Below are 11,733 nucleotides of genomic sequence, written 5' to 3'. Positions count from 1 at the left end.
TACTTGACGCTTCGTCACTGTTATTTTTGCTAAAATCTAAATCTAGGAGTTTTTAAAACACATTTGGCTTTTTAAAAACACTAACGTTAAATGACTAACTTTAGGCCTAAGATATTCTTTGTGATTTACACGAAGATTTAAAAAAATTTATTGATAAACATAATTTGTATATTAGAAAGTTTATTTTTTTTGATAACGAACAAGCACTATGAAGCATAATATGAGCTTAAAAATATTGATGAAAATTATGAGTTGATCTTATATTAAGCTATTATAAATTTTAAATAAAAATATTTCTTTTAAAATTTTATTTAATTTAAAATTCATGAAAATGAAAAATGGTCAGTGGCCGAATATATATAATATGGAGTAGTATAATATTATTCAATTGATTGACATTTATTATATTTTTTGTCCTGATTTTTTTTAGAACTTGTAAACTCCATTTTTAATTATGAGCGATACTCAAGAAATACCATTGGATTTGGAACGAACAGAAAGGTATATTGTCAAGTTAAGGGGTTTACCTTGGTCAACATCTTATGTTGATATAGAAAAATTTTTTGAAGGTAAATATTTTAATATATCTCCGAAATAAATTTATTTAGGCTTAAAAATTATGGAGGGATATAAAGGTGTCGTATTTAATAACTCTAAAGATGGGCGCCCTAGTGGTGAGGCCTATGTTGAGTTTGCAAATAGTAATGACTTTGCTGAAGCATTAAAAAAAGATAAACGTTACATAGACAATCGTTATATTGAAGGTATTTCTTTTAGTAATATAGTAAAAAATAATTTTTGATTTAGTTGATGAAGCAAACTCAGATGATTATGAATATTATAAAGAAAGAGCTGGTCATGATGATTTTGTTGTTAGATTAAGAGGGTTACCTTATAAATGTACAACTGAAGAAATAGAAACTTTTTTCACAGGTATTAAAAATAATAATATTAAAGGGATTGGTAATATAAATAATATTGTAAATATTAAGGGCTTGATATCATCCCCAATGGCATAATGGTCCCTAAAGATGAGGAGGGAAGATGCACAGAAGCTTTTGTACAATTTAAAGATTCTATCTCATATGAGTCGGGACTTAAAAAGCACAAAGAAAAGATGGGGCACAGGTTGGGTTAAGTTTATATCATATATTCCACCCATTGGGTTAATTTATATGTTAATTATTTGGTGGATATTTATAAATTTAATGAAATATTATATTATATACATACATATTTTTTAAAAAATGCTACTAATTGATTATTGATTAAAATTTATAGGTAATTTTTATATCTCTTTAATAGGATTAGAAACTTATAAAAGTGAACAGGAATTTAATAATTGATCATCTAAACATTCTTAAAAATATGTTATCATTAAGTATGAGATAAGTCATGAATAAAAAATTATTTACCTTTAATTAAGCTTTGATAAAAAAATTCAAATACATGACCAATATTTTTATACCAAAAATAGGATATCATGTAATATAAAACTATTTATTTTAACATATATCAGAAACCTGCAGAGGTATCATGTAGCCTGATTAAAAAAATATTTTGGCCTGCCCTGGATATTTTTAAAAATATTTTTTTTAGATAATAATGGTGATTTATAATATTCGGCCTGGCCTAGGTATTTAAGAAAATTAAAATACAGACTGTGCCTGCAGGTCTCTGATAAATATAAAACAACTTTAAAACCTTTATATTTTATCCAATAGTTATCACGTAACAATATTTAACCTTTTATCTAAATGGGATATTTTTTACATTTGAGAATGTTGCATTTAAATTGATTCACATTTTAATATTTTAACTGTACTACACTAAAGTAAACTTGAAACAATTTAAAGACTCATTTTACTTGCTTGTCTATTTTATTCTAAATTTAGTTTTATTAAATGGCTCTCTTTAGCCAATTTTAAATCAAGATCTTAGCCAAAATAATATTACACAAAAAGATTTTTTTAATAGATTCCAAACCTTTCTACCATCTATGAGTGAGATCCCCAGGCTTGTGTAATATTTTTAGGCTAAAATATTGGGTTAACCTTTTTAAAAATTGAGTCATTTAACAATGATACTTAGATTTAGCTTGTTATAATTACCTGATTATTATTCTTTACACTGCCTATTACTAAAACATTTATATATTTTTTAATGTTAAGATATCATTGATTTAGGTGGGTTCACACTTTATATTATATGTAAACATATACAAAAAATATTGTTCCTTGCAAGTATTTCTAAATCTTTAATTTTAAAAGATAAAAAATAAAATAAATAAGTCCCTACTCTGTTTATTTCTTTGATGATTCGTAGGGTCAACTACAAAACGTTGGTATATAATTGAAGTGCTTCACTTGCTAAACTTTATAAAACGATTTTAAAGTTAGATTCAAATATAAGAAAAACTTATAGATATATAAGTAAAAATTTGTGAGTTTATTTATATTACTATTTCAAATAATGGCCTAAAAAAAATTTTACTCAAATTTTTTTGAGAATTTTATTTGATAAAATTAAATGCAAGTGGAGTTATACACAGGCTGCTCACACAAAAAGCCTTCCATTTTTGAATGATTAAGAATTGAGCTTGTTTTATTAATACCTATAACAATGAAAATTATTGTATTTTATAAAAATATTTTGTTAAATGAATAGTCCTAATTTATTATTTTAAAAATTTATATCATATTTTTTAGTTATAACCAAAAAATAACATAAAATAGTTTTATATTTAATTTTGCAATAAAATTTTTAAAGCAAGTTGTTGCTAAAGCTTTTCTAAAATGTAAAACATTACAAAAAGGATATTTGACTAGTTAAAAAGTTCTAATTATATAAAATTGATAGTGCTATTTTTACTCCATGTGTGAATTTTAAATAACTAGTTTTTCAACTGTAAAAAATTTTGGGTTTAGGAATACTATCTTATTGACTACAAGACTTAAACAATTTAATTTTGAATTGTGTAAAATGTTTTGGGTAGTAACAGTATTGCAAAACTTCTGGGAATAGTTTTTTTCTGGTTCAAATAAAGTTGTTTAAAAATTTCCACTTTCTTACTTGTGCATAAAAAATTTATCACTATTTATTTAAATATCTTCAAAAGATTTGTAATACTTTTCTACTATCCAGAACTTTTTATCTGGCCAAATTTCAAACTTGTTTTATATTTAAAAAGCTCATCTGCACAAACTAAACTATTTTACAATGTTAATAAAATATAAAACGATTTTTATTTACATAAATTACTACAAAATATCATAATACAAACTTAATTCTTGATCATTCAATAATGGAAGGTTCTATATATCTTCATCATTTTCACAAAATCAATAATGACTTAGCAGTATATGTATATTATTATCATAAATCCAAACAGAGTAATTCAGTTTTTCATATTATAATAATTAAATAATTTTAAATTATTAACTTACTTTCTGGTACAATATTTTTTAGCAAGAAATTTAAAATTCTTTGTTTGGACATTTTGAGAGAGACCAAAGAGGGACCACCATTGAACCTGTTGTATTTCTGAACTTATGCAGGTTCAGATCCCTTTAATTGGTTCTGATTAAGCTAATATAAATATTCGTTAAATAGTTTAAATTTCTTAGACCCAAATTCAATTCTGAAGCCATGAATTTTGCATAACCTTTATAACCTTTATAATATTGATATATTATTATAAATTATTAAGATGTCTAATAGAAATTTTGATAATAAAACTATTATTATTCATGTTTGTAATAATTTTTTTTAGATATATAGAGGTATTTGGTAGTAGTTTAAAGGAGTTGGATTATTTCATGAGTGCAGCCTCAACTAAAATTAAGCCACTTATGTCTATCAAACCAATGAGAAGTTCAGGTGATAGAGAAGATCATGATAATGATTTTTCTGTGAATCAAAATAAATTGATAAGAAGTATAATATTTAATCAATTTTCTTTAAACATATTTGGAAATAATAGTGATTTCTTCTTCATCGATGTCAGCAGACGAGAAAAAATATATGATATGCATGGTTAATAATATGTTCATGCCAAGTATTATTTAATTAACTTTTATATTATTAATTATAAATAATAAATAGGGTTTGATAACATGCAAAATATGAATAACATGCAGTGTTTTTCACTTATGAATAACATGATGAGCATGATGGGAGGTGGTGGGATGGGCGGTGGTGGCATGGGCGGCGGCGGTAATATGGGAGGTGGTATGGGCGGCGGCGGCATGGGAGGTGGCGGCTATAATATGGGATCTAAAAATCGTTTTTGGATTAAGTTAAGAGGTCTTCCATTTGTAACAGACGAAGAGGATATCCATAAAGTTATTCATATTTTTTTATACATAAATTATGGACAAGCTATTTATAACAAAAGAGAAACGTTAAATTATAGGATTTATAAAATCAAAAAGTGAGTAATTAATTTTATACAAATAAAAAATGAACAAATTTTTTTTTAAACTAGCCTAGTCTTATTTAATTATAGCATAGCTTAACTCTATCATACAATGTAAAAGTTTTCAAAAAAACGATTTAAATTAAAGCACAATATAATTACACCTTGTTAGCCTTATGTTAAACAATAAAATAAGATTTAATATCAATATAATTGTCAATAAAATGAAAAATTATCATCTGCTTAGCAAGAATGTATTATAATGAAAACTGAGTTTTTTACGCTATGCTTTCCAATGGAACTGAATATGGTATTGTTACATTTTATTCTGTGAATAAGTGCCTTATTTCTGGAAATTTATTGGAAATATTTGTTATATCCTTTTTTAAATGATTTTGAATTTTCTACTGATTCTTTATCATAAAAAGATGGTCCGATCTTTTACATTTCTTGGTTTTCTATCAATATTTCTTTAAATATGATAGCCTATTTTTACATTCTGAGTAAACTTTATCCAGGGCCATTCAAGTTAAAATGCCGTATATATTATCGAGGAGATCTTCATGGATATTAACCCTTAACTACAAATGGGTCTATTTTACCCCAAATTTTGATTAGATATATCTCAGAACATATTAAAATTTGAGATCTAAAATTTTTCATATTTTCGTAAAATTTCTCAAAAAACATTAAATATATTTATGTTATAACATTCGCAACAAGATATATTCATGTGATCTTTTCAAAATACATTTTGAATAATTAATGCAAATAAATGTTGTTACTTCACCCATGGACAACTATAACATCTTCCCTTTTTATTAGTTTTTTATCAATTGAGAATATTCCCAAAGTTGTCTTGTAATAATCTACTTAGAAATGGATTTCATATTTACTGCTCTATGGAGTTATATGTTCCATCATAAATTAGGATCTATAATACATGATATTGGCTTTATAAACTATTAGAGCATTTATTCCTGACTTATTGCTAAAAACACGTGTACTTACAGTTTCGGTTGGTATTAAGCAATACACCCATAAATTAAAAAAAAAATTGGTCTAAGCAGTGATTTATAAAAAAAATTTAGATGAGAAAAAGCACAATATTGGACTGATACCAAACATTTAACTTTTAAATAAAAAAAACATTAAAATTTGTTTCGAAATTAACTTTATTATGAAGAATAAATACAAAAAAAATAAATTGACCAGCTTTAAAATTAAAGAAATATTTATGGCTTAAAATTAAAAAATATTTTTGTGGGAATGATGGAGACTATGCAAAATCTTTTAATATTTTTTTAAACTATATTTCATTTTTGAATAATTTTGTATTTGTTATTGGCAAAAAAAATAATCATGATTGCGAAAAATATTAAAAACGTGCCTTAAGTCGACTTATTACTAAATGGCCAACTATTTAATATTGACTAAATAACTAAAAAAACCAAAATAGGGTGTCCTAATAAGGCGAAAGCAATTAAATCAACTCGATCCAGGACACGGTCTTACAATCTTATGTAAAATTTATTTGTAAAAAACAATTAGCTTAAAAGCAATCTTTTTTAATTGAAATGAAAGCAAGTTTCTTGTTTAAAAATGAAATTGGCGTTTTTAACCTTAACTGTATAAAGTTTATAGAACAGGAATGGACTTCTATAAGATTTTGAATGGATCATGCCAACGGTCCTTTACAAGGCTCCTGAGTTTATTACTTAAAATTTACAAATTTGATTTTAACTTTAACGAAAAATAATGATACTTATTTCTGTTTTTACAACAATAGTTTTTCGATCCTTATGTGCCAGTGAAAGTTATGATAGAAGCCGATAAAAATGGAAGAGCAACTGGGGAAGCATTTGCGGAATTCCCTAATTACAAAATGGCCATGCAAGCTTTGGAAGAAAAAAATAAAAAAAATATAGGTTTTTTTTTCTTGTGAAAAATTAAATTACTTGTATTTTATATTAAATGTGGTTCTGACAATTTTTAATACTGAATATATTTATCATCATTTTGTTTTGTTATTAATTATTTTAGAAAAAATACTCAAGTTTAAAATATTTGAGAAATTAGTATGGGCTTTTGTTTAAAATAAATAAATCATACATTTAAATAACAGGACACCGTTATATTGAACTTTTTTACGAGGGCCCAAATGAGCAAAACTCGCGTAACAATGGCAGAGATGCGGGCTTAGTTACTAGTTATAAACATTTGAATGATAAACAATCATTCAAGATGAAAAATAATGCGAATGATTATAGAATGAACAAACGTTACAAGAGAGATAATAATGATATTGATAATAATGGATCTTCTGAAAACTTTTACAAGAAAAGGTCTTTAGATAATCGTAATCAGTTCCAATCCCCAAATCAATCTTTCAATTCTCAACAAGGTTTCATGAATTCTCAAAACTCTGGGATGAATGATCCCATGCCAGGTAGTTATAAATTTATTTTTCGTGTATATATTTATTTTTATGCTTTATTTAGGATTTAATCAATCATTTCAGAATTCTAGTACTCCTAATAATTTTATGAATATGGGAATGACTCCCACTGATATGAGTCAAATGTGTGAAACTGTATACTATCCAAATCCTAATGTTAATTTTCCTCAATATTAAATAATTAGCTTATTTTATTGTATAAATATTTTTATTTCAGTGGTTCTTGCCTATTATTAATAGTTTACATAATTTTTGTAATAAATAGTTTATAATAGATTTATATTAATAAATGTAATAAATCTGTTCTGTTTAATCATGTTTTCAATCACTTTAGTAACATACCACTAGTGATGCACTCCATTTCAGCCAATTTTCTATATTTTGCCGTTAGTATATATATATCCAAACTATGTGTCATTTATAGCCAACTCTTTAGGCTTGCATAATATTGAGTTAGCCGTTTTTAGAAATCGGCTCAAATGGATGGCATTACTACATACAACAACTGATTTAAGAGTTTTGATAGATAACCTCAAATAATGAAATGATTTAATAACCCTTGGTCATGACAACATAGAAAAGCTGCATTCTAAATAATTATTATATTTTCTGACACAAATATAATGTATCACCTATTATATTTTTGGGAGATCATTATTTATAACTATAATTTTTAAATATTAAAAAAAATGTATACATTTATTTTATAATTATGTCAACAATAAAATCGAGTTAATGATACTGAAAACGAGTAAGTAAATAAATTTTTGTTTTAAGGAAAGTATGAATAATTAATTTTATCTCAATAATAAATATTTTATTACCAATACATTCAAATACAAAGTGCTCTTTCAGTGGAACTTTTCCTATGAACCGTTTAAAATAACACTTAAAAAGCATAAATTTAAAAGAATGTATATTGTTCCCAAAAAAGGAATCATATTTATTTATATCTAAAAATCTTTATTTTTTTGTCTAATATATAAAAATTATTTGGGTTTTGTTATAATGTTTAAGTTTGCTGCTTGGATTTTTTAAAACATAAATGTTATTAGCCGAAAATAGATAATAATGGAGTCACTCACTGTAGGAATGAAATAAAATTATTGAAATTTTGCAATATTAATAGTTTTGGGTTAGAGGGTTGATGTTTGAAGGGGATGAAGAATGCAAATATAATCCATTAAAGAATGTCTTATGGCAGAAATGGGCATTAAAAATTAAGAGAATATCTAAATTTGCAAAATTTACTTAATGAAGCTTTGATATTTAAAATAAAATCTTGAAGTTCTTCCCCAATTTCAATAATCATCCGAAGGGACTACTTTTAAAGTATTCCTACATTCTGCCAAAATCAAATAGTAGTTTCTGCAATATTTATGATTTTCGAGATACTCTTTATTTTTTAAGTATCCATAAGAGGTGTTTCTTCGTTTTAATTCTCTTTTCCATCATCAGTAGCGGTTGAGAATTTTTTTATTCTCAGAATTATTAATAGACCGTGTTTAAATGAAAATTGCTATTAAGAAATTAATTAAGTTTTTAAAATGGCCTTCATTAATAGTAACAAATTATATACTTTTAATTGGGTTTATATGAACCATAGATTTGATTTACCATTATCAACAAATGTAAAAGTAAATATAATCATGAAAATTGATCATCGATCACAAGAGTAACTTGGAATTGACGGTCGTATCTCATGGATCGGACCACTCTCAAAATAAAAACCAGCCCAGGTCTTAAATAAAAGGATCGTTCTTTTTTTTTGTTATTTTTAAAATATTCTCGTTTTCCCTAATAAGAGACCTGTCCAGACTTAAAATAATTAAAATATTGGTACCGGTTTAAGGCCGTTAAATCTTACCTGGAAAACAACAATGAAATTTGCACGAAAAACTTCACGGAGCTCGATTTTGTGGTGATTTCAAAGTGAAATAAATAAATATTTATTAAAGGACTTTCAAAGTTTAATTTTACTAATTTTTGAGGATACTAAGATGAAGATCGCAAATGGAAATAAATATTAGATTTAAAATACAAATGATTATTAAATTGTTTATTTGCAACACTGAATGGGTACTTACGATTATCATTTAGTATAGACACAGCACTAATAATATATTTGGAGAATCTACTGGCTGATTGTAAAGACAGCAGTTTATTTGGACTATGTTATAATTAGAAGAAAAAATGATGAGAGCTGTTAGAGAATATAAAACAAGTCCTTAGAAAATTACAAAATGCGAGAATAAAAATAAAAACTAACAAAATACTAACATCAATAGAATCTACTTATTAACATAAACATTTAAAATTAATATCAACCCTTGCCCCACAAAGTGATATATATGTGCAATTCTTGGGCATAGGCTTTCTCTTGTATCTCACCACATAGACGTTTAAATGACAGTTCTTCAACCTTGCCTGTGGTTTGTCGACAAATATATAGTGCTTTTCATTTTTTACCATTAAATCCGCTACATTACTCTTGTAAATTTTTTCCCACCTTTTACATCTCGAGGGTTTATGACTTGTTACTTTGCAACTAAGAATTAAAAGTATCACAACTCTAAGAATACTTTCTCATGATTATTTCACTTATTTGAATATATTAGACAGGGTTGGGCAATAAATAACAAATGTAGTATAATTACGCTTTCTTTTTTTAAGTTTTAATTACATAAGCATTATAATTATCATTATAAACCCCTAGTTTGAGAGCATTTTCTTGTCTATGTATTCTGAAGTTCCCTAATAATTAAAAGAAACTTTATAGCAATTATATTGGGGGTTTGGTTTTCCAATGTAAAAAAATATTGGTAATTCAATAAAACAAAATTAACTTTATGTAAAGAAAATGAGATGGACAAATTATTAATTATTCAACTGTTTTAGATGGTCAACAATCCCGATTTTGCAAATTTAAAACTAAAATTTTGCAAATGCCTGTATTTTGTTTCCAACTGCAATAACCAAGGTAAACAAAGAGGAAAGTGCACCAAAATAAACCTTTCCTTTATTTAAAAGGTTCAATAAAATTTAGGCGTTAAATTTAAAAAATAAATACTCAATTTTTTATGTGGATTTTTATCCTAGTGGCGTAATGAATTTGAGCTTATCCCGTGTTTATACTCTTGATTTCCGGGGGGAGTTAGCAAAATAGATATTGTTTGAATTAACGAAGAAAAGAGTTTTATTTCCCCGTAGATTTTAAATTATAAAAACCTGACAACATTTTGACTCGATTATATTTCATCAGTCTACTATTTTACTTATATCAGTTCTCTGCTATATTTTTTTAAAGGCAGACACAGAGCAGAGATTTGATAAAGCAGAACAATAAATTCCTATTATCTCTACTGGTAATAAATATTAATTTAGCTTTATTAAATTTTAACGAATACAACATATGCAGTTTAACGAAAGATTTAATGTTGATTCGATGAAATTTTTACATCAAAAATCATTTTTTACGCCAAAGGGAATGGCAGAAAAATCAATTATTAAAGAAGATATCGAGGATATCTGAATTTTACAATTTAAATTCAAGTCAAATTTTCGAAGAAATGTTGAAGTTTAGAAATATTTATAAGATGACCAAAATGGGGAATGTAATTATTACTCATGACCTAGAGGTTCAAGAATCTAAAGATTTGTCAGATTCTGAGAATTGTAAATTTATTTAATTAATATATTTTTACCAATAAATTATTTAGCTTTTTCTGATGATGATGATAATTCAGGGACTTACGATTCAGATTGGAAAAACTATTCATCTATTTTACCTTATCGTCTACTTTTAAATTTTTCTGCTTTCCCTAATTTAAGAATTTTATATAAATATTTATTAACCATTCCTACAACCTCATGTACTGCCGAAAGAGTCATGAGTAAAATTAAATTAATTAAAACAAGATTTCGTAGTACCATGAAAGATTCATTTCTCAATGATTTAACCATATTATCAATGGAAAAAATTTTATTTAAACAATTAAATATTGATGAAATTATAAATTCTTTCGCTTTCTCTTCCTCTAATTTATCTAAATTATTATTTAAAAATAATATTTATAAAGTATATATTTTTTTGCATTTTATTTATTTTATATATGAAAAATTGATGCAATAAAAATTATTTTTGAAATTTATGGGTGTCATAAAATAATTATCATTGGGGGGGGGGGTGCTTTTCAGGGGGTTATTCTGCTTCATTCGCTCAGAAAGTGTAGGGGCCACTGGTGTATATTAATATATGTCTATGCTTAAAATATAGAAAACAATCTGTATAAATTCTTTTATGTAAATCGCGCTCATGCCTATATCATGTTATGCTCATCTTAATATAAGACTGGAATTGAATTAATATCATCTCCGAGACTCAGAATGACTATGATTGGCATGGAAATATTAATGGTGTAAGATTTATTACAGCTAATTAAACTATATGTCTACTCACAATCCAAGAACTAAGAAGTAAACTAGACTACTATAACAGGTACATTGTTAGTTAACAATATCAATTCACCTTCATTACTATTCTATCGGAAACGGAACTAATAATTTGTTGGCATATCTATTTCTACTTTTGCTAACGAACTACATATAGGTACCGTTTTCTATAATAAAAAGTAAATATTTTGTATGTGGTCTATATATTAATGAAAATACATTATGTAAGTTTCCTTCGGGGCATGATAAAATTATATTTCATGCAATTTTTAGCACGATAATGAATGAATCGTAAATATATTAAATATTTTATTTTTCATATTTGTATGTGTCAACATCATCATGAAAAATAGTTTTGAAAATATTTTTAAAACTTTAATACATATTTTTAAAATTTGAGTATCAT

The 11,733-nt window shown here is 25.7% G+C and overlaps 1 protein-coding gene across 2 annotated transcripts; it reads left to right on the top strand.

Annotated features, from left to right (window-relative positions):
• Positions 1-398: 398 nt before the first annotated feature.
• Positions 399-7,124, top strand: LOC135926385 (heterogeneous nuclear ribonucleoprotein F-like). Of its 2 annotated transcripts, none has more exons than XM_065462246.1 (10): positions 399-569; positions 609-764; positions 808-933; positions 993-1,128; positions 3,773-3,936; positions 3,983-4,057; positions 4,105-4,343; positions 6,207-6,345; positions 6,543-6,866; positions 6,919-7,124. In XM_065462246.1, exons 1-10 carry the CDS (start codon positions 455-457, stop codon positions 7,050-7,052), a joined length of 1,608 nt encoding a protein of 535 aa, XP_065318318.1. In that variant the 5' UTR covers positions 399-454; the 3' UTR covers positions 7,053-7,124. The 2 variants fall into 2 exon arrangements, with proteins under 2 accessions (XP_065318318.1, XP_065318317.1); XM_065462245.1 differs by having other exon boundaries at positions 6,543-6,869.
• The last annotated feature ends 4,609 nt before the right edge of the window (positions 7,125-11,733 follow it).

Source organism: Gordionus sp. m RMFG-2023, chromosome 3 (genome assembly GCF_954871325.1).
Source record: "Gordionus sp. m RMFG-2023 chromosome 3, tfGorSpeb1-WG-v2, whole genome shotgun sequence".
Taxonomy (NCBI): Eukaryota; Metazoa; Nematomorpha; class Gordioida; order Chordodea; family Parachordodidae; genus Gordionus; species Gordionus sp. m RMFG-2023.
The sequence above is the reverse complement of the archived record's forward strand: the minus strand, read 5'-3'. Positions and strand labels throughout refer to the sequence as shown.